Source organism: Ascaphus truei, chromosome 4, assembly GCF_040206685.1.
Source record: "Ascaphus truei isolate aAscTru1 chromosome 4, aAscTru1.hap1, whole genome shotgun sequence".
Taxonomy (NCBI): domain Eukaryota; kingdom Metazoa; phylum Chordata; class Amphibia; order Anura; family Ascaphidae; genus Ascaphus; species Ascaphus truei.
The window spans coordinates 384365476-384392975 of record NC_134486.1 but is presented as its reverse complement, the minus strand read 5'-3'; the positions used below and the strand labels follow the sequence as shown (position 1 = coordinate 384392975).

General features: G+C 42.0%; 1 protein-coding gene across 2 annotated transcripts in view; it reads right to left on the bottom strand.

The window, feature by feature from the left end:
• Nucleotides 1-3375: 3375 nt before the first annotated feature.
• GCFC2 (GC-rich sequence DNA-binding factor 2) overlaps nucleotides 3376-27500 on the bottom strand; it is a 29807-nt gene continuing 5682 nt past the window's right edge. Inside the window, exons 3-18 of one of the 2 annotated variants that reach the window (XM_075598486.1) lie at nucleotides 26933-27085; nucleotides 25191-25400; nucleotides 23544-23644; nucleotides 22515-22636; nucleotides 21212-21395; nucleotides 18694-18817; nucleotides 16352-16427; nucleotides 13090-13202; nucleotides 12300-12499; nucleotides 11783-11933; nucleotides 10797-10903; nucleotides 9634-9710; nucleotides 8781-8847; nucleotides 8274-8420; nucleotides 4802-4926; nucleotides 3376-4294 (exon numbers count right to left, since the gene is read on the bottom strand). In XM_075598486.1, coding sequence (XP_075454601.1) covers nucleotides 4180-4294; nucleotides 4802-4926; nucleotides 8274-8420; nucleotides 8781-8847; nucleotides 9634-9710; nucleotides 10797-10903; nucleotides 11783-11933; nucleotides 12300-12499; nucleotides 13090-13202; nucleotides 16352-16427; nucleotides 18694-18817; nucleotides 21212-21395; nucleotides 22515-22636; nucleotides 23544-23644; nucleotides 25191-25400; nucleotides 26933-27085 — 2072 coding nt within the window. In that variant the 3' untranslated portion in view covers nucleotides 3376-4179. The remainder of the gene's footprint in view (nucleotides 4295-4801; nucleotides 4927-8273; nucleotides 8421-8780; nucleotides 8848-9633; nucleotides 9711-10796; nucleotides 10904-11782; nucleotides 11934-12299; nucleotides 12500-13089; nucleotides 13203-16351; nucleotides 16428-18693; nucleotides 18818-21211; nucleotides 21396-22514; nucleotides 22637-23543; nucleotides 23645-25190; nucleotides 25401-26932; nucleotides 27086-27500) is intronic. The other variant, XM_075598487.1, reaches the window with a different exon arrangement.

The following is a 27500-nucleotide window of genomic DNA, read 5'->3' as shown; positions in this document are numbered from 1 at the left end:
GCGTGAGCAGGGGAATTGCAAAATAACTGCATGCGTTGCTTGGGCGGCCAAGACGGGTCGCCAGCGGCCCAAATCTGATTGCCGGTGACAACCGGGCGACCAGATTTGTCGAGCACTGCATATAAGTAATTTTACACAATAAGAGCTTAATATCTATAAATAAAAAATAGGGTGAGGGGAGTGGGGACACGAGGAATAGGAGGAGAGGTTGTTCACCGTGGATTATACATGGGCCGCAGCAAACATCAGCCAACAGCCAGCAAGGGCCCTTTGGAAGCCCGCCGGCTGCTGCCTTGTGCAGGTCCATGGTGTGGTAAGGAGAGTTCCTTAGTTGGATACAGGTGCAGCTGGGTTGTGGTTAAAGTCCCACCCTGGTAGCACAGGGTAATAGAAAGTATGTGTATTTCTGAACTATTGTTTCTTATTTTAGTCACCGATTTTTGTTTATGCCTATAAGGACAGCGAGAAACCATGTACAGTGCGCGAGTCTATCGCTGATGAATAGCATTGCAAGCATGGGACTGTAATGACCATGCACAGTATTTGTGGTGCACTGTAAATGTGTCCCTAAACTCCATTCTCAATAAAAGTATTAGCACACACACAACACATCGTACCGTGAGTCCTTATGTGCATAAATTCAATAAACAGCTCCTAAATTAATGATGCGTAGTGACTTTCTTCTTTATTAATCCATCTCATATGTGGTAGCAGACATGAGGGCCCGTTTTCCCCCCCACCCGTGACTTCAAGACGCTTCATACGCGTGACATCATGTGGGTTTGGGTGACGCATGTAGGATTCCACAGGTGTACCTGTATTAGCTTCCCATTACCAACATGTAACCCAACTTAATTTACCTGGATCCCCATGGCTAGTGGTCACTTCGCCCAGTAATCTCCAGCTGTGGGGAAAGTTAGTTGATCTGCGAATGTATGGTAAATATTAAACTGGTTTGTTGCAGGACGGAATACCTTCATCATGGACCCCCGTGATTATTCTTGCTAACGAGACAAACCTTTGATCCCTTGCAACGCTCTTTATCATATTTTCTTGTTTTTCCACTAAAGCTTGGCATTAATTTATTTGTGTATTTTAAAGCGCATACAGTGAATTAAGAGGCATACAATCAGACTAAAGCTAGTACACATACAGTACATCTATAAACACATTAACTCTAGGGGTCTCAAACTCTGTCCTCAAGGGCCCCCAATAGGTAAGCTTTTATGGATATCCCTGCTTCAGTGAAAAGATGAACCAGGGCACGTTGGATTCAAATATAAACTTTATTGTGCCATAAATACACACGTGAGTACTTATGGCACAATAAAGTTTATATTTGCTTAAAAATCCGAAGTACCTTGGTTCATCTTTTCACTGGATATACTGGATTACTTACGGGTCTTCTGGAAGCACCGAAACCATTTTTTTTCTTTATACTTTTTGGGTGTGCAGCATATACTCTCAATTTTTTATATCCCTGCTTCACCACAAGTTAAGCCACTTAACTCTCAAGGAGTTAAGCTCAGTAATAGCAAAACCATTATATTTAATATTCAAGGACTCCATTTCCACAGGCTCAGTATCACAAGATTGGCGTAAAGTAGATGTGGTGCCTATATTTAAAAAGGGAGCTAGATCACAACCGGGAAATTACAGACCTGTAAGCCTGACTTCAATAGTAGGGAAACTACTTGAAGGTTTAATACGGGATAATATTCAGGAATACCTAATGGAAAACAAAATTATTTATGAAGGCTAGATCATGCCAAACTAACCTTATTTGTTTCTTTGAGGAGGTAAGTAGGAATTTAGACCAGGGTAATGCAGTTGATGTGGTCTACTTAGATTTTGGAAAGGCTTTTGATACGGTTTCACACAAGAGGTTGGTGTACAAAATAAAGATAATTGGACTCAGTAATAATATATGCCCCTGGATTGAAAACTGGTTAAAGGACAGACAACAGAGGGTTGTCATAAATTGAACTTTTTCAGGTTGGGCTAAAGTCGTGAGTGGAGTACCTCAGGGATCGGTACTGGGACCCCTGCTTTTTAACTTGTTTATTAATGATCTTGAGGTTGGGATCGAGAGCAAAGTCTCCATCTTTGCTGATGATACTAAATTGTGTAAGGTAATAGAATCAGAGCAGGATGTAATTTCTCTTCAGAAGGACTTGGAGAGACTGGAAAATTGGGCAGGTAAATGGCAGATGAGGTTTAATACAGATAAATGTAAGGTTATGCATTTTGAATGCAAGAATAAAAAGGCGACTTACAAATTAAATGGAGATATATTGGGGGAATCCTTGATGGAGAAGGATTTAGGAGTGCTTGTAGACAGCAGGCTTAGCAATAGTGCCCAATGTCATGCAGTCGCTGCAAAGGCAAACAAGATCTTATCTTGCATCAAACGGGCAATGAATGGAAGGGAAGTAAACATAATTATGCCCCTTTACAAAGCATTAGTAAGACCACACCTTGAATATGGAGTACAATTTTGGGCACCAATCCTAAGACAAGACATTATGGAACTAGAGAGAGTGCAGAGAAGAGCCACCAAATTAATAAAGGGGGTGGACAATCTAACTTATGAGGAGAGGCTAGCTAAATTAGATTTATTTACATTAGAAAAGAGGCGTCTAAGAGGGGATATGATAACTATATACAAATATATTCAGGGACAATACAAGGAGCTTTCAAAAGAAATATTCATCCCACGGGCAGTACAAAGGACTCTGGGCCATCCCTTAAGGTTGGTGGAAAGGAAATTTCACCAACTACAAAGGAAAGGGTTCTTTACAGTAAGGGCAGTTAAAATGTGGAATTCATTACCCATAGAGACTGTGATGGCAGATACAATAGATTTGTTCAAAAAAAGTTGGACATCTTTTTAGATGGGAAAGGTATAGGGATAAACCAAATAAGTATACATGGGAAGGATGTTGATCCAGGGATTAATCCGATTGCCAATTCTTGGAGTCAGGAAGGAATTAATTTTTCCCCTTAATGGGGTTTTTTGTTTGCCTTCCTCTGGATCAATAAGTAAGTATAGATATAGGATAAAGTATCTGTTGTCTAAATTTAGCATAGGTTGAACTTGATGGACCTATGTCTTTTTTCAACCTCATCTACTATGTAACTATGTAAAAAAGCTTTCAAATGCTTTTGTTTTAATTTACAAAGGCCACTAATTGGGGTGGAACGACGACGATTGACAATTTCACATCCCAATTATAAAGTTAGTCAGATTTAAGCATTCATTCCAACATGAGACGACCAACTAGAAATAAGCACAGAATGAGGGGAATTTAAAGCATGTACCTGTATACAGGCGCCAACCACTGCCACAAACCTCAGGTGGAAAGATGTTTTATTTTAAAAAGAAAAAACATTGCAAAACAGAGGAAGATTTGTATTTATGATAAACAAATTTTTATAAAGAAATTGTATTAAAAAGAACATGTATTACAAAATACATTTATTTTTTGAGGAAATAGGTTTTTTTAAAAGTTTTATTTATTTACTTTAGAAACTTCTGAAAGTAAGTGACAAACTGAAGCTATTACCAGCATGCTATGACGAAAAAATGGTCTCATGTAGCCAACTCAAACAAAAAGGTCACCCCGTAATATAATTAACGTCTTCACTGAAGGCAAACTGAACAAAATTATAATGTGTCGAGAACCAGCAGTGTAAAGGAAGATCAATCGTATCTTCAAGTTTAGGTGATTGCTAAAGATCACTTCCTTAAGGGCCCCTTTTTTGTATTATATTTAGATATCCTATTATAAAAATAAATATCAAACTGCTCTGTTCATTCACGGAGTTGGTACTACAAGTTGTTTAAATAACTTACACAATGGATTGTACAATCTTAAAAAAAATTTTTTTTTTATATATATATATCTCCACGTTGCTATGCAAGGGAACAAAGCTGGATACAGAATGACATTTTTTTCTTTTTTTTGCCCTCTGCCTAAATGTAGCAATAAGATACTGAAACTTTATAGACTTGGCTGGCACACAAATACACAAGATAACACTTATGATGAAATAAAACTTATATTCAATTGCAATTCAATATTTCTCATGGCACACTGAACAACCAACATGACCACATGACAACAGCTATGGATGGTTGTCTCAGCGAATGTTCAGTTGACGAACTCACAATATCTGTTAAAAGTTCACTAATACTTCTAGTTCTTCCATGTGGTATTGCTTGATGACTTCTTCCGCGTAATCTAATGCTTTTATCTTCACCAGCAGAGACACTAAAACTTCCATGTTTGCCCTACAATGAAAAGCAAATCTTTAAAACCATTGTTACTGGGACATGCTTACAACACTACATAGTCTGTCTACATTTCTCATGAAACCCCTCTGTGCCAGAGACGCCTCCATAAAGTATAATGGCAAATACCAGGAAAAATAAACTATTCTGCTTTTTGGAGACCTATGCGAGGACAGAATAATGCAAAGATACCCAGGATTCAGAGGTAAGAGCAGAGATAATTCATAGTTGCAGTAATACCTCCCGTACATATTTCACATTAACTTTTCTTTAAAGCAGAATCCATTGAGTACCTTTCAATGAAATCTGCTTAAGATGAAAGGAAACATTAGTAACTTGTATGTAAATAAATGTAATTTCTAAACAGAATAGGAGTAACCAATTCTTTCAAATGTAACATTACTCATTCACAAAAAGGGATCCTTGCAGGGTTAAAATGAAAAGGCCTTGCGTCCTACAGTTTACTAAACAGAGATTGAAAGAACACACACATGCAGTTTTCCTTACCTTTCATTCATTTTATGCAATGCATGTACACACTGCAGCATGTGTTTGCTGAAATTGGCTAAGCGTGGCAGCGATGATCCACTCTGAAGGCCGCGAAACCAGCTCTGTGGCAGACATTCAACCAGCTGCAGAAGGAAAAACAATCCCTGTTTTTATCCCCATCACCTTCGAAGCAAACGCAGATTTATGAGCTACATAATCTAATTTAAGCATTTTGTCAGTCACATACGGCACACCTGTGAGCACGTGACCTGCATGCGGGACAAGGGTTAATAAACAGCTCGCGAGCTGTCCCCAATGTTCACCTTCGCAAAGGTCCCTCAAATGAACAATATCTCCCCTCAATCCGTCCCCATATACCATCTGTCACGAACAGCACACACGTGAGCACATGACTTAGGCTGCGCTTATAGTGCCGGCGACACTCCGTCACATTGCGGCAAAACAAATGCATTTTCGCCGTGACGTGCTCTTATAGTGCACGTGACGGAGACAAAGCAACGGAGTGACAATGCTACCAGAAATCTAGTAGTAACGGTTATTTGATTTTTTTCCCTCCCCTTTTATGACGTCACTGGCTGTCGCCTAAAACCCTAAACACAACTTTTGCAAATGGCGACGTTGATGGGTGACGTCATCGGTCGCGTCGCCGTCAGTATAAGCGCGGCCTTAGATATGCAACCAGGGTTAATACACACGGCTACTCTAGCCAACTCACCTTTCTGCTGCGCAAGATACCTCCAGTGAGTTAATATTAACCCCTACTCAATTGCAATCATATCTACGCTGCCACTACCCAAGAAATATGCAATAAAATATGTAATTACGGTAATATATCTGCCAGGCTCTCAGGTCCCTGTTTATTATAGAAAAAACTATGCACTTAAACAAGAATCTGTTGTAGTAAAATGTGTCCAATAATGTAAATACTCTCTCCAGTGTGCAACAGTTCATTCAGAGCCCCAAAGCATCACAAATGTTTTAATATATATAAAAATGCAGTGCTTAGATTACAGAAGGATTACAAGAACATACAATTACAGAAAATGCAGGACAGCTTCTAAAAATTATAGGATAAAACAGAAATTCCTATACAGTACGTTACCATATGTCAGGATTTCTCCCAGAGAGGTCACAGCGCAGAAATGAGAATTCACGTTTGCTCCACACACCTCTGTTGAAATCTGGTTTTCATAATACCTTGCTAAGTCTTATGTACTATTTATCTCGATTGAAACATAATTCCACCCGTCGTAAATCAGCTGTGACATTGACCATTTTACGATAGAGAAAAAAAAATTCTAACAAACAACTTTTAAGCTTTTTGCCTCAATATATAAATGCACTTGTAACGTCCATTCTTTACTACCTAGGCACACAAGTCACATCAATAGATTCAGGCGGTCATGACGAGACTATGCATGACTGTCTTACCCCTACATTTGAGCGAAAAATTGATATCTGTCCCTTATTACCTGTTAGACCATACATGTCTGGCCTCATTGTATGCCACTGTCACGATTACAGATATGAAATTCTTAGTATGTACAGTAGATGACATCATATGATACTCTCATTTTTAATAAAGTCCTCCAACGAAAGCATAACCTGTGTGTCACCTCTCTCTGGAATGTACCAGTAATTATTCACAAACGTTTAATTTTCTTTGAGGCTGGCAGGCTAGCGTCTGGTTATTGTTTATGACTTTCTAAACAACATGTCACTTTTAGTGGGCCATCCGTGATAGGCTCCTTAATTAAATCCTCTTTGAAGACCAGCACAGACCCAGGAAAAGTCTTGACCTGTCATAAACTCAATATATTGTATTTTTTAACCCAAACTGTAGCTACATTAACCCCTAAAGCACCAGATTGATTAAAATACATAATCTCTCATGACGGTCTATGGGGGAAAGAATATTAGATTGTGTGAATCTAGCTGGGTCAGTATAATAGGACTTACTTTCTCCCGACCCCCAGACTCTTCCCCCTCCCCACCAGCCTGGGATGTAGACCGGCCCAATGCATAGACCTCCGCCTAGTTCAGGGGTGGGCAACTCCAGTCCTCAAGAGCCACCAACAGGTCAGGTTTTAAGGATATCCCTGCTTCAGCACAGGTGGCTCAATTAGTCCCTGCATCTGCACAGGTGGCTTAAGCACAGTGAGCCACCTGTGCTGAAGCAGGAATATCTTTAAAACCTGACCCGTTGGTGGAGTTGGCCACCCCTAACCTAATGGGTAAACTCCAGTGGAAGTGCGACTCGCTGCCCAGAACAGCAGCTGTGCTAAAGCTGCACCAACACCAGATTAACAATGTTTTTTTGAAGTGAAACTTCTTTGCTGGCACCTACAGGGTTTTCATGGGGAAAAAATCCGCGCACACACACAGTGACACATGCAGAGTGAGACACGCGCGCACACAAGTATTTCAGTTAGTATAACTATAGAAGTGCAACTAGCTAAAACAGGGCGTGTGCCGAGCACGCGCGTTCTGTCACACTTCTTTGCGTTGTCACGGAAATTGTGATGATTTTTAATTAAAAACATCACCATCACAAAAACAATTTCTGTGACAAAAGACAAAGAAGTTTCATTTAAAATGCGCGTGCTCGGCACACAGAGCTTTTTTTCATTGCAAGGGTACCAGGGGGTCCTCCAAAGTCAAACTGCGCTATTTGTAGACCCAGAGACCCCCTCTCCCCAGCTCCTGAGATACAGTGTTCTTCTGCTGCGCAGAAGCCGCAACGGATGACATTGTGGCTTCCTATTGGCTCGTGTGACCCGCAAGATCTGGGCAGCCACCGGTAAGCATCTAATGAACTTGGGGGTCCCCGGATCTAAACGTAGCACGTTTTAGATCCAGAGAATCCCCCCATCAATTTCAAACCTGTAGCACAATTATTTTTTTAATTTTTCTATTTTTTTAAATAGCGGGATTGCGTATTTAAGTGAATATGTGTATTTAACAACGCCACAGCTATTTTCAACATTTTAGGAACGGTGATACCGGTGTCTAGGTGTCACATATTACATGACAAAAAAAAATCATTTTTTTAAAATAATTTGATTAAATAATTGGTTACATACAAACTATTGAATATAACTGCAGCTCAAAAAGTAAAATAATCACTGGATCCCAAGGGACCCCAGAGTTCTGTGAACGGGAGTGTTTGCAGGTAATGTTAGGACCTGTAAAAAGGATTTACCTTGGCCAAAGAATTTGACTAAATGACGCTTACTTATGAGAAGAGAGACAGACAAGTATTCAACTATATAATTTGTCATATTAGATGTAGTATCGGGGATTTTCGTCTTGTTGTATACATTAGGTCACAATCCCAGCAGCACTCCTTTGACACAAATATGGGGATGCATTTGCGTTCTCAGCTTGCAGGGGGTTGTGTGAGCCACACACTGCAAACACACAGGTTGACTTGTCACAATCTTTGCTCCTGATCTCACTGGATAGTCACCTTGCTGCATTTCTTGACACTCTGTGGACCTGGCTGTGCATTGAGTAGTATTAATAAGAGGTAGCGATTCAGCAGTTTGTCCAGCCCGAGCTCCTGAAGGGTTTCATCTTGCAGAAAGCCGTCCCAACACAGAACATTACGCAGCACCTGAAAATAAAGCGGTCGGGAAAGAAGCAAAAACATTACCACGTTTATATAGTTCATCTTAAAAAAAATACAATTTCGTCCAGGATTAGGATGGAAATAAACATATAAAGAGATAACATGGCATACTAGCAGATACAAGACGTGCTTTTAACACACTGCACATCAGACACACTACAAGGGGCTTATGGAAAGAAATCTAAAGTGTTAATTGCATTACTGCAATACAACTGCAATCAAAATCTTGCTACCTAAAGCACAAAGCAGAGTACAATGTCAGGTATCCCTAGAGGTCACTGTAAAGGCCTTCTCTTACACATTTCTATGATTAAATACGACTCTGGAAGTCAGATTATTACTTACTTTCACAGCTGACCAAAACTGTCTCTCTTGAAACGTTGACTTTGGTGATGTTTTGTCCTCCAAAGCACTATTTAAAAAAAAAAAAGAAAATGCAACAATTCTACACACTGCAACATGTATGCAGATCATTTATATTTCATAAAAAGTCAAGCAAAGCAACAGAAGTGTGAAAAACCATTCATTATGGTTTTGAACCGTACTGAAAAACCAACACTTTAAGACTGGAAACAAAAACACCACAGTATACTTGTAACCACATACTGTATGTTAACGCAGCGGTTTCCTCTGTGTGTAATCCTGTACATTCACTGAAGTGTGAGGACGAACACTGATACAAAACACATCAGCCTGGGATACTTTTGCTGGTGCAAAAAAATGTTGATGCTATAGAAAATGTACATTTGCATCATGCAAAGAGAGAGAGTTTCCATATGATAGAACACTTTCACAAAGCGCTGGGGCGCAAAACATGGTTAGTGTAACTTTGCTCTTCCTATTTTGGCAATAAATGGCTTTTTATTCACCCTCTTGCACTGTCTACGTTCGTGGTGCGGTGCTCTGGCTTGCTGCCAATTTTTTTCTTACATTTGCCTCATGTGTTAGGAACATTTAAAAAAAGAGAAATTAACGAAACGTTGAGAAAATGCCAGTACTTAATTAATTACAAGTCTGTAGCTTTAGTACCGGTATAACTGCAGTAGGAACATTACATCTGCTGTGTGCACAGATATTGGCAGTCGTTGTGTAGTTAAAAAGCAATCATCCAACAAGTCTCGCAAATCACTTTCAAGAACTCATACAGAGCCTGCGCAGATGGCCATTCCACTTATACATCTCTTAACAAGAACCGTACCTTTTGGGATATATAGGAATGAACACATCATCTTCAATGGTTTTCTTTAGTCTTGAAACTAGACAACTTATCAGACCCTTAAAAAAAAAAAAAAAAAAAAAAAAAAAAAAAAAAAAAAAACACGATTTGATTTTTACAAGGTAGCATTACTACTTAAACTGTCTTGTAGGGAATGTCTGGGATACACAAAAGAAAGCTTTAAAAAAAAAATTGTGTTTTAAAATTACTTTATGCCTTGCATTCAACTACATATGCAAAGCTGTGACGTAAATCACACTTTATGAGGTTAGAATTTATCAGGCTTGTGCTCCGTTCCTACTGATCCAATATTAGGCACCCAATGCTGCTGGGCAGCTAGATTTCATAGTTCCTATAAAGTGCTTTGTTAACATACAAGACTTATGTTGGGACAACCTACAGGTAGGTACTAGTATTAGAGTAAAGACTCAAGGGACAAAGGATTCCAAAATGGGAGGGGTGTGATGCCAATCGATTAATTTTGAGTTTGAAAACAAATATGGTTGTAATATCACAATAAAGTGCACTAAGTCACTTAGAAACATGGATTCTATGTATTGTTATTTCTAGATCATTTCATTGTTTCACTGGTAGGAACTTTTGTGGTTTTGCAACACTGTTAGAGGTCGTTTTCCCTTCAACCTCAGAAAGGCGTTAGTGGAGGTTTTCCAAATGAACTTGGCTTAGGCTGCGCTTACAGTACTGGCTACGGCCCGCAGCGCCTTCGCATCTACATGAAGTCTGTCGCGGGTGCACACAGTGGGCGCTACGCAGCAACACAGACAAAAATCGCTGTAGTCAAGAGAATTTGACAATAGTCAAGCCAATGAGGGCGAACCGCTCACGGCCACGCCTCCACCACGCCCCGTTGCACTCCCGCACCACAGTGCAGGAATCGCAATAGCGACGGCTGACGTCAGCGGTCGCGTCGCCATAGCCAGTACCATAAGCGCAGCCTTAGACTGGACCATAGTCCAACAGCAAAGGGATTTATGCGATCTACTGCATTACATGCATTGCTTCCCAGGGCCCATCATCAATGGATTATACTGGTCTCCTTGGTTACTATGCCCACATGTAAAACTACAGTGAGTGTAAAGAAGCTGAAATGTATGGCATAATACCAGGATTACTTATTTTTTTACCTGTACGGCTTTACTGGACTCGTTTTCCAGTACGTGTGTTTTGCAGAGATGCACCAGGTTGTCCGTTTGCACAGATGACAGCGGGTCCCACACGTGCTCCACAAATCCTGAAAACAGATATTACATTAGTATTTACAACAATATACTTTGCCCAGCTTTAATCTTAAAAACTACCTGAGCCAGTAGGGAGTCTAAGCTCAGGTCCATTTTAGTACCACTTCCGAGTAATACCATCCAGCATGGTATCCTGTCTCCAACAGTGGTGAGTACTGGAAGCGTGGAGTTGAGCGCAGCATACAGCATCGCTCACTACCTGCATCCCGGGTCCATACTACTAGTATACATTATGGACTTCCTCTCCATGAATAGACATACTCCGGGGGTAGTCAACCCCTAGACTCCGGTAGACTCCAGTCCTCAATGGCCACGACCAGGTCACGTTTTCAGGCTATCCCTGCTTCAGCACAGGTGGCTCAGTCGAGGACTGACTGAGCCACTTGTGCTGAAGCAGAGATAGCTTGAAAACCAGACCTGTTTGTGGCCATTGAGGAGTGGAGTTGGCTACCCCTCTTAAATGTATGAATGCTATTTGCTATCACAACCTCCAGAGGTAGTGAGTGAATTCCACAGTTTGACCATGCAATTAGTGGAAGAGTGCTTCATTTAATTGCTTTATATATGGATAATTTCAGTGTTTACCCAGGTCACATTTAAACACAATGTTCACAATATGCACAACGGTACCGAGATAATATATTTAAAGTATACAGGCGGTCCTCGGTTACCCGACAGAATGCGTTCCGGAAACTAGCATCGTAAAGCGGAACCCCATTTGACGAGTGGCGGATAAGGAGTTTTTGGCATCGTAAAAACGTCCCGTTGGAATGCATTGCGACGCGTCAGGTATGCCGTTCGTCGTAAATCGAGACGTCAGATAGTGAGGACCGCCTATATAAAGTTACAAAGTTAAAAAAAAAAAGGCTCACCTGAAAGTTTAGGAAGAAGAGTTTTCTCAATGACAGCGGACAAAACTTTATGATCAGGGTTATCCTCCAGGTTTGTTTCAGAGTTATCTTTGCTGCAGCAAAACTCTTCTATATCAAGGTACCAGGCCATTTGTCCCAGGTCCCGGACATTCTGAACGGGAGAATACAGCATGCACAAAGCTTTACAAACAAGGCCAACATTTGTAGCTCTCATTTACGTCAGTTGTTTGGCTTAACAAGGTGGAAATTGCAGTGTTATCCCACTTGGACTATTTTGCAGATAAATATTACACTTATACACAATTGCGACTGTTGTGCCATTTCAGTAGAACTTTATTTTGTGACCTCAGAGTCAGAGGGTAGCAGTTTTCTTCAAGGGACAGTCTCCGTGTTTTCTGAGAAAAAGCCTGCTTGTCTGCTATCAATTTCTACCGATGGTCATTCTTATTGAGGTGGTCAATGGCATAAACAAATGATTCAATAGTGGTTACATTAAAACGTGAATAAATAATCCTACCTCCAGAGGATTCCAGTCCAATAATTGCAATCTGATTAATGGATTCAGAAGCTTGGGAAGACATAGGCTGATATAAGCATCATAATAGGACTCGGAAAACTTCTCTCTCCAGTCCTGAAATTTGGACAGAATGTTTTTTATCTGATAGAAGTCTTCGTGCACATCTTCAAATATGGTTTTACACTCCAGCAAAATATCATCTATGGGAAGACACAAAAAAAAACTTAATAAAAAAAGAAACCAGTTGATAAATTTAAAAGTAAAAAGGGCTCTTAAGGACCTTACAATTGATATTGTTACCATTTGCCCTATGGTGATTCTTAGTTTGTTTTGCTTTTTCATAGACTTTTCACTTTAATCTATTTGTTGAATACATTTATTTTGCATTTTAAATACCATTTATAATTTTATTTACATTTTTTTTAGCATTGGGTTTTACAAAAATGTATAATTTAACAAATTTTAATATAGATAAATTCCACACGTGTTTCATTCACATTCAGTTACTTTCATCTATATCCTAAATAAATTTAAAAAAAAACGAACCACTGCAGTTTTAAGGTGTCAGTGCTGCGTTCCACAGACTCTCTTCCATCTCGGTTTGGCTGTCTGCGGCTTTCAGGTACTCCGCTATTCAACTATTCCCAAGAGGCTCACAAACCATTGTACATACTCCTTACGCGTTTCGCAGCGGTAAGCTACTTCCTCATGGATACACCATGCTCATTTTAGTTTCAGTATGATAAAATGAAATTTGATTTCCCGCCCCCCCCCATCTTTTTGGGGTTACCTCTGTTTTTCTGTAAAGCCCTCTCCTCATCAGCGGGCATCTCGTCATCACTAGACATGCCTTCACAGTGATCACTGCCCACAGAATGCTCCCGTGCCTGCCGCCTCCTCATCCTGGATAAAGGTACACAGCCTGTGAGAATATATGCTATGGATAGGACTCCATCACATCCTAATTCACCGTAAACTATATGTAACAGCAACATGCGCTGGCCCATCAAAAACAATATCAAATATAAATAAAATCATTTAAAATGTAGCATAGGTAACTTGATGGACGTAAGTCTTTTTTTTCAACCTCATCTGCTGTGTAACTATGTAACCCAGAGGGATGTTTGTGCTATAATTTGCACTGGGCCTTTTTTCAGGAAACTTTATTTAGAAGTTCTATTCTATATATGTGGTTATAATTGACACAAAAGTTACTGCTCAAGTACAATAATTCACTTCACCCCCAAAATATGGGGATTTAAAAACATTAACCATAGTGCTGCAATGTGAAAAAGGACGAAACACACTGGGGATGGAGACGTTACACATATTACTGATTTTTTTTAGTCTAAATGCACACACAAAAAAACATGCATACCACAATACCAATAAAATTAAATGGGGTGTGTGCAGAGCACGCGCGTCCGAAGTGAAACTTCTCAGCATTTAGTCACTCTCAAAAGTCTTTCATTCACACAAAATGATAAAAATCAAAATATGACAAAATGCCAAGCAGGGTCACTTTCTGCCGAGATTCAGGGTCAGGGCTTTGAAACCTGGAGACAGAGAGGGATTCTGGAGATCTATTAGAAAAAGACAAGCTGATGTGTTTTGAGGGATCGATGAGAAAATATGGTCTGCCTCTAACTGAGATGTTCAAATATATACAGGTCAGACATTTTGTTTGGCAGTATTTCCATGGGGAGGAATTCCCTAGATACACATGGATTCGAAGATCTGTGCAAAACACAAAGATATCAAAAAGGTCTGATCTCATCTCTCTACCGGGGTTTCATCCCTTAAAAGGATACACCGGACCATAAATATATGGGTCAGCGGGCTCTGGACTCCCAGACTGAAATAACAAGAGAGGACCGAGAAGATATTTGGGATGATACAGGTATAACCTCTATATGTACAGTAACGAAAGAGAATATTTACAAAATTCTGCTACGCTGGTATTACACCCCTAAGAGGTTAAAGCAAATGTTCCCCGAGTCTACTGATGGATATGCTGGAGGGGTTGTGGGCAGGCAGGGGATCCAGCGCATATTTGGTGGTTTTGTCCAGTAATGCAGACATATTGGGGGGCAGTTCTGAAATTGATAGAAGATGTGACAGGGATCAAGATGCCGTTAGATCCAGTTTTAATTATTTGGGCTAAACCCATGGATGATGTGAACCACTCTACAGTTAAATTGATTTTGTATATCCTAACGGCGGCTAGATGAGCTGATGCAGCAGTGTGGAAGAAGATACTCCCGCCCTCCAGACGAGAGATTATTAGAAGGGTTAATGATGTCCAACTAATGGAGAGTCACCTCATTTCTGAATCATACCACAAGAAAGTTTGATAGAGTTTGGGAACTAGGTGGGGAGGGAGGGGGGGATGGGAATGAACCCTCGCAACAGCTCTTAGAAACAAAATGTGGTAAATTGTAACACCAATCTGGGGTAAGGTAGAGACAACGAACTAAAGAGAAAAGAACCCCAAAGAATGAGAGCACTCAAAGAATTAACAACGGCGCAGAGACAGCCCCGATACATGGACTAAGTAAGTACAATGGATCCCGAAGGAGGGACCGATATGATGCACAGTATGAATTGAAGTAAAGTTTAAAATGACTTATTGTGAGCTGTGCTCAAATAAATACAATAAGGCATGGACACAAAATGAGTCTTGGATTCTTATTGTCCAATATTAAACTCTAAACGGAAGCCTAAATAAAGTAGTGAATTAAGAAACATCACAACATACTGCAGAGAGAGTATATATTAACTGTAGCACTACAATAAGTGCCAAAGAAGCTAGATGTGGTTCGTAGTGTAACTAAGTATCCTTATTCTCCTATCAGGTAAGTAAAGCCCTGATTTGTATCAGGGTTCGTGTTGGTAACAATAATAGAGGTAACTTATGGACTGCTGTAAAGTGCCCCGAGCTACCGCAGCGAAAATCTAATGGCCTACGGCAGGGGCGCGCAAACTTCCCTACTGCGCCCCCCCTGCCTGCTTCCCTCCCTGTTCGCGCCCCCACTCCCTTACCTTCTCTCTAAACTGTAACAATAGATAATGGTACCTTAGTAATATCAGGATACATTGTAGCTGCTGAGTTACACTGACTGAAGGATTGATTTAAACTGAAAGGCAGCCATTTAGTGAACCTTTGGAAGCAGGATCTCTGCTGATCGATCACGGGAGAACAAATCAAATCGTCAGCTTAGGTTTTATTTATTTATTTTTTAAGTGCCGCTTTGATTTTCTCTAACTCCGCTCACCACACTTTATTCCCATGACCTAAGGCAGGGGTGCGCAAACTTTTTCTCCTGCGCCCCTCTGCCTCTTGTCCCCCCGGTGCTCGCGCCTCCCCCCCCCCTTCGCTCAGTGCGGCGTCAAATGACGCGCTGGGTCATGTGATGTCACATGACGCCGCATGACCCCGTGTTGCCATGGAGAAGCTTTCAGACGCCAGATGAAGCAAGTTAAGTTGAGGTTTGAGAAGCCTCATGCGAAACCATGGCATTTCATTTTAATGCCTTGGGGAAGAGCGCGGGGCCACTGCAACCACCCCCCCGAAAAATATCGCACCCCCCAGTTTGCGCACCCCTGATCTAAGGTGTGGGATTTTGGAAAAAGGGGCATCACCCACATTTAACCCCTTAAAGATGTCACTGCCATTAGTATACTTCGGTTTAGAGGCCCCTCTCAACTAAGCTGTGGCAAACTAAACTGCCAATACTACACCAAAAGCTCTCCTTTCCCACATTACCGGGTCTCTTGTTCTTCTCCAGAACCAATAGAACACAACTGAGGCGGTGAGGATCGTAATATCCCTCTTAGATTGTAAGCTCTTCGGGGCAGGGATTTCCTTTCCTATTGTCTGATTTTGCTGCACTTATTGTATAATTATAATTCCCTGTACTGTATTCTTTGTGAAGCGCTGAGTACACTTTTGGCGCTATATAAATAAAGACATACAATACAATTTATTAGCCCTTTCCATGCACAGCCCCCTGGTGGTGTGAGATCGCCGGTGCATAGTGTTATTCGCTCACCTTCGGCATTCTGGATCCTCCAACGCGTTTGGCGCCTCATCCTCCACTTTGTTATCCGATTTGTTTTCATTCCCTCCTAAATAAAAAGGCAGCAAAATAATCTTAGCAGTTATGCGTATTTGCGGTGATGTTTATATGAAGACGAGCACCGTTAAAATGCTCGATCAATGTTTCTGATGCTCTCAAATTATTGTTATTTTATTACTAATGTTCTATAATTAGCGTTAGATAAAACCGCCCCACATTATTTCCTCCTTATCAAGATGTCAAAGGGAACCTGTCCCGTTCGGTGCAGAGAGATAAGTGCTAGAAGGTGAATAAAACATTGAATATATATATATATATATATATATATATATATATATATATATATATATATATATCTCAATAGCGCATCAAAATTAAATATCAATATAAAGTGACACAATATATAATTCTGGAGGAGGTGCTACCAGTGACTACCTGTCCTTATCTCAGATGCTGCCAATTAGGTCCACGGCCCCACCACCGCCGAGAAGGAGAAATTGGTGAAGATGACCTAGGCGCAATTGGGAAGAGAACAGGAATGTGAAAAAATATAAATCCACACTATACTTGAAAAATAATGAGGCACTTTAGTTGATTGATGGGAATCCCGAAGCACATTGTCACTGTATCCAATTGGGAAAGGGAATTGTAACTGCATTCATTGAGACTGTTGATTGTTTCACTATGGATGGAATAATAAAGGTAATTTAACCAATATATTAGGATAGGTAGTAGTCTTCTAAAAATCACATTTATTATAAAACTTCCTCAAGTACAGATATAAAAAACATCAATGTTTAGTTGAGAGAGGATAACACTGAATAATATAGTTGGAGTAAATGTCCCAATTTGTATCCAAGCCTTTAAAAAGACTTTGAACAACCTGTTGGATCCGTGTACCTCTCTTCAACTTAGTAACCCTACGCGTTTCAACATACAATGTCTTAGTCAGGGGTTCCCTGCCGAAGACATTGTATGTTGAAACGCGTAGGGTTACTAAGTTGGAGAGGTACACCGTTGGCAAGTCTTTTTTTCCCGATCCTAGCATCTGTTTTACAATCAACTAGACTGCTACAATTTGCAGTAGTGATCGGACAACACACAGTGCAGTTTCTAAGTGGAACGTCTCGCGAGACGTGAAGTGACTCCCCCACGTGATGCGGAAGCGGTGAGTGTGGAGGAAGCAAGCCGCATACATGGAGACGCTGAACTCACGGAAGCCCAGTCGGCAAGAAAGGAGGAGACAGAGTTAGAGGGTCGTGTTGCGGTTTGGAGATTCAGAACTATGATATGCAGTGATATAAGAGAAGGGGTGAGTGAATCGAGAGGACACGGAGAAGGAGAAGAGGTTGAGTTACTTCCCTCCCTTCCCACAAGTGTCCTTCCCCCCCCATATTCTCCCCTCCCTCTCTCGAAGCAGTGTTTGAATGCTGGCCAGAATCTCACAGTATTCAAATCTCCCACCACCCAGAAGAACATCACGGAGGGTAAGGGGACGCACTTCGATTGTAATTTCTGTGTGAACTATATCCTATACTATAGGAACGTTTCCCTACGGATCCAACAGGTTGTTCAAAGTCTTTTTAAAGGCTTGGATACAAATTGGGACATTTACTCCAACTATATTATTCTGTGTTATCCTCTCTCAACTAAACATTGATGTTTTTTATATCTGTACTTGAGGAAGTTTTATAATAAATGTGATTTTTAGAAGACTACTACCTATCCTAATATATTGGTTAAATTACCTTCATTATTCCATCCATAGTGAAACAATCAACAGTCTCAATGAATGCAGTTACAATTCCCTTTCCCAATTGGATACAGTGACAATGTGTTTCGGGATTCCCATCAACTAAAGTGCCTCATTATTTTTCAAATATAGTGTGGATTATATTTTTTCACATTCCTGTTCTCTTCCCAATTGCGCCTAGGTCATACACACACACACACACACACACACACACACACTTATTTTTAAATATATAACATTAAAATGTAAGTTTCTATCAAAAAAGTCTTCTTTACTTTTCATTCTTTGTGTATACAATGGGCTGATTTGTAAAGAGATCCTGTGTTACTGTGCGACAGACAAGATATCTATATGTTCAAACATAAAAAATGCATAACGGTGCAAAATGTCTACATGCACAGGGAGTAAGACAAGAAGCGTCAACACTTTAAGAAACAATTCATAATACTATCAAATAGTCCAATAATTAAAATAAACAACTGTGCTGGAGGAGCAGACGTCGTACACCGTGGATCCCCCTTCCGTTTTACAACTTAACACAAAAATTCAACAAAGAACTAACCGGCTATCCTCTGAATGGCAGCAGACTCGCTGAGGAGGTCGGCTTGCCTGCGCTGCAGGACCGTTCTGGCTCTGTGCTGCAAGAGCTTCAACATCTCTGACTCAAGTTCACTTATCCGGGTTATCTGTAAATTAGCAGTAAATGTCAGACTGTAAGGTAATAAAGACAGAACTCAAGTGTCTTATGTTTGATCGATTAAACCAGGCCTGCACAACTTGTACAGTGAGAAGGGCCGAACTGCTCCAAGGAAAAAAAGATTTGGGCCGCACGGGTAAAATCATCATAATCATCATCTCTCCTCCAGCACCTCTCATCATCCAAATATATATCTCCCCCAGCACCCTTCATCATCATCATCCTCATATCTCCCCCAAAACCCATCAACAACCTTTGCGAGACTCCCCATCGATCTCTCATACCCCCATCTCTCCCCCTCACCCACACACAATACTCCCCCTCCACATCAAACACACAATACCACCTGCACACCACACATCCCACCCCCCCTCTGCACCGCACATCACTCTCCCCCCCTGCACCTCACATCACTCTCCCCCCATGCACCTTACATCACTCTCCCACCCCTGCACCTTACATCACTCTCCCCCCCCTGCACCTTACATCACTCTCCCCCCCCTGCACCTTACATCACTCCCCCTCCTGCACCTCACACCACTCTCCCCCTCGCAAGGAAAACAGAGTTGGCCCCACAGCCCATTTCAGCAGCCCCCCACAGCCCATTTCAACAGCCCCCACAGCCCATATCAGCAGCCCCCCACCCCATTTCAGCAGCCCCCCACAGCAGCCCCCCACACCCCATTTCAGCAGCCCCTCACAGCCCATTTCAGCAGCCCACCACAGCCCATTTCAGCAGCCCACCACAGCCCATTTCAGCAGCCCCCCACAGCCTATTTCAGCAGCCCCCCACCCCATTTCAGCAGCCCCCCACAGCAGCACCCCACACCCCATTTCAGCAGCCCCCCACACCCCATTTAAGCAGCCCCCCAGCCCATTCCATTTCAGCAGCCCCTCCAGCCCATTCCCTTTCAGCAGCTCCCCCAGCCCATTCCATTTCAGCAGCCCCCCCATGTCAGCAGCCCCCCCATGTCAGCAGCCCCCCCATGTCAGCAGCCCCCTTCATGGCAGCAGTCCCCCCCATGTCAGCAGCCCCCCCCATGTCAGCAGCCCCCCCCATGTCAGCAGCCCCCCCCATGTCAGCAGCCCCCCCCATGTCAGCAGTCCCCCCATGTCAGCAGTCCCCCCATGTCAGTAGCCCCCCTCATGTCAGTAACCCCCCCCATGTCAGCAGCCCCCCCATGTCAGCAGCCCCCCCATGTCAGCAGCCCCCCCATGTCAGCAGCCCCCCCATGTCAGCAGCCCCCCCATGTCAGCAGCCCCCCCATGTCAGCAGCCCCCCCATGTCAGCAGCCCCCCCATGTCAGCAGCCCCCCCCATGTCAGCAGCCCCCCATCCCATGTCAGCAGCCCCATGTCAGCAGCCCCCCCCCATGTCAGCAGCCCCCCCTCCTCCTCCCATGTCAGCAGCCCCCCCCCTCCTCCTCCCATGTCAGCAGCTCCCCCTCCCATGTCAGCAGCCCCCCCTCCTCCTCCCATGTCAGCAGCCCCCCCCCTCCTCCTCCCATGTCAGCAGCCGGGGTCTGAACTAGAGCCGGGGTCTGCAACCTCTCAAGGAAGAGCTATTTTATAAAAAAAAAATTCTTCCTCCAAAATATTCCGAGAGCCGCAACACATGCATGAACATTACACCTCCACAAACACATACTGTACACACACCAATAGCTATATACTGTATAAGCACTAACATACACCAAAATATGTTGGGGAATAAAATGCATCTCACAATACCACCTTTATTTAGATTTTTTCATACATACACTACCCTCCCCAAAAAACACATACACAACAACCCCCCCCCCAATTCATGGGCTCGCGCACACACACACACGCACGGCAATAAGAATTTTGTGGCCCAGGTCAAATTGAAGGAGGAGCAACCCCCCCCTGATTAATTCCCCCCCCCATCTTCCCCTTGTAATCCCCACAGGCACCTCCAAGGACACCTTCCAGCAGGCCACCTCTGCGGATCAGCCCAGATTAAGTTTGCCTGCAGGATAGTGAGTGAGAGAGGCAGCAGCTGGGTGTCGGCAACCTGCAGAGAGAGAGCTGCACGTGGCAGCGGAAAGAGCCGCAGGTTGCCGACCCCTGAACTAGAGTGTGATCTTTCCCAGCAGATGAGAAGACACAAGATGGGCAAAGTGGTTCTGATCTTAAGTCAAATTCTAGATTTCTAATAATTTTACATTTAGTATTAGACTAAAAATACATTCAAATGTTTGTCCCTCAGAACGGTTCATAACTCTTGTTTTTTATCAGTCTCCAATAAGTTTTTATTACCTGATCCAAGAGGAATCCCAAGCAAAGAATCGCGCGTTTGCAAAACGACAACAATCTGACCAAGTGTCCCTTTCCTTCTCGGTCCGAAGAGATGAGTCACCTACCTTTTCATTCAGACAGTCGACCAGGTTTTCTACATAGGTTTTCATCTCCTTGTAAAACTTGTAGCAACGTTCACTTGAAGTCTTCTCGAGCATTTCCAGGGTGGTTTTGGAACTTTCTAGATCGCGCATAAACTTTTCACTCTCCTGCTCGTGTGAACGGTGCACTTCCCGAAAAGAAGCGAGCCTGCAAGACGGAATTACAAATACTGTACATTCTTGGGACACAAAAATGAATATTACACAGCATTCACACACAAAAAAATCCACTAGTAAACCCTGCATTTTCCTATTGCTTTTTAGGCAAAGTTATTAAAATGGGGACCATTCTATATGGAATTATTTGCATTATACTTTCTGAACGTTGTGTTCTGTTTTGGTTCTTTCATATGTACAGAGTTTATATATACCGGTAGAATAAGCAATACGTGATGAAGTGACTCGAGATTTCAAAAGCTAACTATGGGCCATATTTACTCAGCAGTCTCCTGCCATACTTCGGGGGTGCACAATGTAAAAAAAAGTTGGGAACCGCTGCGTCAAGACTAATAATACCATTATTAATAAATTATTAAAATATCATATGTATATCTTTATAGTGCCATCCAGGTACATAGCACTTTACAGCAGTAATACATGGAGCTACCCATATGATTTCTTAAAGAGCTGTTTTAAAAATGGTCAACCCTATGATTTTTACTCTGATACCAGTATGTATGATTATTGTTGTATGTTGTTATTTATCTTCTGGTTTTTTTTTCCTTTTCATTTTTTTTTAAAAACCCTATAAAAATATTGGAAACAAAAAAAAGAAGTTTTAAAAAAAAGGTCCTAAAGGTGGATAGAGAGGGCGCCAGTCAGATATTGAGGGGAAGGGCATTCCAGAGGTGTGGGACAGTCAGTGACAGAGGTCTTTAGACACAAAAAGGGGTAGAGAGAAGACATCCTTGAGCAGAACATGAGTCGGGATGGTGCATAGCGAGAAATTAGGGCTGAGATGTAAGGAGGGGCAGAAGAGTGTATAGCCTTAAAGGTGAGAATTTTGTACAGTAAATATACTTATTCATTTGGAAGAATAGAAGTGCTAAGAAATTCTTCCATTACTGATATTTAAATAAAACTTCAACCCAATTTACTACCGAAAGATTATTTTTTAACCTGCTTTTACATGTATTTTGCAAGTCGGTTTAATAAAAGCTTCAAGTCAAAAAGTCCACAGGCAATTCCAAGATTACCAAAACATAACATCTGATTCAATAGTTCTTTGATGTAAAATATAACCGGCATGGATATTCTCAGGGCTTACCTTACAGCCAGCTTCTTTCTTATGTCTTGCACAGTTACTGACGGCAGTGGGAACCTTGGCTCAACTTTTCTTATTTTAATTCGATTTGGGCGGCGTTGGATTAACCAATCGTCATCCATAATCTAAAAGACCACACACCAATTTAGTCCATTATACTGTTTAATATTGCAACTAGCCATATATGCTGCCACCAATTGCATTTTTTCTGTAAATATTCCAAGTTAACAGTAGTAACACCTTTAGTGCACAGTAATGTTGAGCACTTTCCCTGTCCCATCTCACACAGTATTTGGAGGCTTAGAAGTGAGTGTGGGGAAAACTGAGGGAACCTGTGTCTCAAGTACTAATCCAACTAGATCTCGAGGAGCTCTGCATAAAGCTGTACAAATGCCTGGATGCAGAAGAAATCTATTATGTCCGTGTTTAGTAAAATGAAGATTAGATTGTTGACGTGTTCTTTACATCTGTGTTAAACTCGTGGAATCTCTGTAATTCAGTATTGCTGACCTGAGGAAGAGAAAGAACTCTCGAAACCTTGTCTTAGGCTGGGTCCCCAGTGGCTGCGGCAGCGTCTCTGGGGCCGGCGCCCCGGCTCAATGCACGACCACATTTAGCAAAGACAAGGATTTTGTCTTTGCTAGTGGCGACAGAGCCCTGGCCACATCACAGCGGCGGTTCAGCCAATGAGGGCGGACCAGCTACGTGACGTCATGGCCGGGCCCCCATACCCCCCCCCCCCCCCGTCGCACGCTGCCTGGAGTCTAACAGGTCACGCTGCTGCCGGGAACGAGCGCCACCAGGCACCCCGTTGCGCACTGGGGCTGCAGTCTTATATTATCTATAGTTAGTCCACATAAAAATGAGTATCACCCAATACTGAAGTGCTCACTTACTCTGCACTACCGCTGCTGGACTAACACGGCTATTTCTACTTCATTCGCAAAATGGAGAAAAACGTTCATCAATAATAGCTTGTAAAACAAATGTATAAACCAAATACACAGTAGTAGGAAAAAACCAAACACCAACCTGTGGGTATTTGATCGCTTTCCGGATTTGCTGCTCCTCCCAGGTGTCCTGCAAGTCTTCATCTTCCTGGTTTCCACCACTGCCTGCGTCACTGTTAGACACTGCAAAGCACAATACTACATTAACTCTACCACAGCAATGTGGGCAGGAGAGGGTTAAAGGGAATGTGGTGCTCAACATATTGAAAACGAAGCTCATGCAAACTCAAGCCATCTCGAGTATGTTTAGTGAGCTCTGCTGAACTACCACCAGGAGCCCAGGTCTTGAGCTGAAGGACCCTTATGAAAAAGCCTCCTAAAAAGCCACATCCAATGAATATCTGGAAGCACATTCAGATGTTTGAAGTTTTGAAGATTATTTGTCAATCTCCAACACGCACAAATAATACATTGGTATTGTGTAAATCATCAAAGATGGGGTATAACGAGGGCAAGAACAATAGCCAACGATGGGGTATAACGAGGGCAAGAACAATAGCCAACGATGGGGTATAACGAGGGCAAGAACAATAGCCAACGATGGGGTATAACGAGGGCAAGAACAATAGCCAACGATGGGGTATAACGAGGGCAAGAACAATAGCCAACGATGGGGTATAACGAGGGCAAGAACAATAGCCAACGATGGGGTATAACGAGGGCAAGAACAATAGCCAACGATGGGGTATAACGAGGGCAAGAACAATAGCCAACGATCGGGTATAACGAGGGCAAGAACAATAGCCAACGATGGGGTATAACGAGGGCAAGAACAATAGCCAACGATGGGGTATAACGAGGGCAAGAACAATAGCCAACGATGGGGTATAACGAGGGCAAGAACAATAGCCAACGATGGGGTATAACGAGGGCAAGAACAATAGCCAACGATGGGGTATAACGAGGGCAAGAACAATAGCCAACGATGGGGTATAACGAGGGCAAGAACAATAGCCAACGATGGGGTATAACGAGGGCAAGAACAATAGCCAACGATGGGGTATAACGAGGGCAAGAACAATAGCCAACGATGGGGTATAACGAGGGCAAGAACAATAGCCAACGATGGGGTATAACGAGGGCAAGAACAATAGCCAACGATGGGGTATAACGAGGGCAAGAACAATAGCCAACGATGGGGTATAACGAGGGCAAGAACAATAGCCAGGAAAAGACATCAAGCAATGTTCAAAGACCAAAAGAAGTAATAGAGGCAGAGTAACACGCTGTACTTTCCAGGGAAAATAAGCTCACTCTTGGCATCGCGCCCCCACGCCCGCTTGGGAGAGTCCAATACAAAAACACACAAAGCAGCATTCACAGTTTGAAGACAGCATGAGATATAAAAATGTCAAACCTTGCGTGTGCTCAAATGATTCAGTTACAATGATAGAATATACAGAACTACTGTGTGTACAACACTACAAATTATGACAAACCCAACAAGCGGTTTCCGATGTGGGGGGAGTTACATCACTTAGAACAAACAGTCAATAGCTGGCCGGAGAACATTCGCTTTCGGGCAGTCTCTGTTCCTTAAATGGTATATTTACCATTTATGAAATTGCAGGGGGCTTAGGTCTCAATAATGGCCATTGTCCCAGACAGCCCCACCATCCCTTATTAGATAGGTCAGCCATGGCATGGTCTGCCCGTGATTCCAACTTACACGTCTCGTCTGCCATCTGCTCCCTCAGGGTTCTCAGCCTCGGGGCAAACTTGATTCGTTTCTCGTGGTCATCAAGCTCGTCGCCGCTTTCTGATTGGCTGGAATTTGACGCTTCGTGTGATGCGTGGAGCGCAATGTAATCCCCATGCGCTCGGGCCAATTTACGTTGTTTGCGAGCTGCTCGTATGCTCTTACCGTCTGGGATTTCACCTGCGCTGAACAGAAACAAATTAAAAGGCAAACAAGAATCAGTAAAAAGAAATTCCAGTAACTTGAAACACTGGAGGACCTTACAGCCGGTTGTATTTACTGGGCGGGAGAAGTCTTCCAGCAACGCATGGTGTCTTATAGCAGAAGGCTGTTTAGTAAATAGGACACTTCCTCTTGAGCTATGTTTGTTTTAAAGTACACTTTTTGCTGACTTGATTTAAGAAAATGAAAACCTAACTTCTTTTTTTTTAGAATGGGAAGATGTACAGGGATATAGCAAATAACATGGGAAGGAAGTTAATCCAAGGAGAAATCCGCTTGCCTTTCTGATTGCAGTAATGGCATTTATTTTTCCCCTTATGAGACATCACTGGATGATGTTTCACTGGGGGTTTTTTTATTCGCCTTCCTCTGTATCAATACACTATAAATATAAGATAAGTATCTGTCGTCTGAATTTAACATAGGTTGAACTCTATGGACGCATGTCTTTTTCAACCTCATCTGCTACATAACTAAAAGCAAATTGTCGTTTTACCTCTTACCAGTGCAATGCTAGCTTAAAAACGTGGCGAAGAGGTGAACAATGAATTTATGAAATATTGCAAGTCAGTACCACACTATAAGTGGTGGAAATGCACTCTTCCACCCAAACAGCAAAGCTATAAAAACAGCTGAAACAGCGAAAATAGACAAACACCAAAAAGTGGATTGATCAAGAAAAACAATGTGCTGCAAATCGATACCAAAGAATTCTAAAATAAATAAAACCCTCAGTAGCTACTGACAAGTATTTTTTTTTTCACATTACCAACCACCAATTTCTCTTTCACCATCACACACTCATACCTTCCAATATAAAATTGATATTTATAGAACGGGGTTCACAGAACGTTCGAAACCTCACAAGTCTGGACCTGCACAAACAAAACAAACACCTGCGACGTTGTGAAACCTCTAAACATTCACATTCTAGAAGAGACAGTCTTGTTATCCCATTAGAAGGTATTTACAACCTAATCTAAACAAATACTTCTCCTGGAGCAGAATGGCTATATTTCACTGGAGCATTAAAAGAGGATGTTTTCCTCAATTCAGTTATTTAAAAAAAATGCACTCTTCCTTAAAAAGTTTAAACTGAACAGAATTGAAGAATGACTCTTATCTGAAATAGAGTTCACATCAATTAAGTTCCTCAGCCCACGTTCTTCAGTCCAATCAGAAGCAGGGCGTCAGGAACTGTGCTTGGCTCAACATACTGGGAATTCTCACAAAATAGAGAAGTTGGAGGAACTCGAAGACTTCCCACTTTTCAGCTTGCCATGTTTAAAACCAACTTAGAAAATAATTTACCAATAGGTGTCTTATTTTTGTATGAAAAGGGCTCAATGACAGATTATACCCAATATAAGCATGTGTGGAGCATTCACTTCGGACTGCACCTTCAGAATACTAAACCCCCTACTGGCCAACGTAGTCCGACAGATACTCCGCCCAATGATATAGAACAAATGCCACTTGTAACTACAAACCTGCTGACAAGGTGTCATGAGGCGGAGGAGATGGCCTGCTGGCTGCAGAGCTCTGAGACTCCTCACTCTCTGAAGACCGACCATCTTCATGCCTTTTACACTCGGACTCATTGCTGCTGCTGCTGCTGCTGCTCTCCGACTCTGAACAATCTTCTTTTAAACAGAAAAACAAAACAGGCATAAATCAGAAAACATTGCAAGTGTTGGATATTATGAGCATGCACTATAAATCCATATACCTTCAGAATTAAAGGTACCTCATGCTTAATTAAAAACATTTTAGGAATATCATGCGCACACATGCTTCACGGTCATTTCTGAAATTCTACCATTTTTTAATTGCGACTCTTAGAAAATATAACACACAAAAATAGGAGCGCATGGAAAAGAGAACCAGAGAACCGAGATTAATGCATAATTCTTTATAGTAAAAAAAAAAACACACACAGAAAATGCCACAATAAATTGTATTGCAATGAGAGTCTATAACACTACATTCAAAGCGATCTAATAGATCAAATAACTCCCGTTATTAGATCGCTTTGAATGTAGTGTTATAGACTCTCAT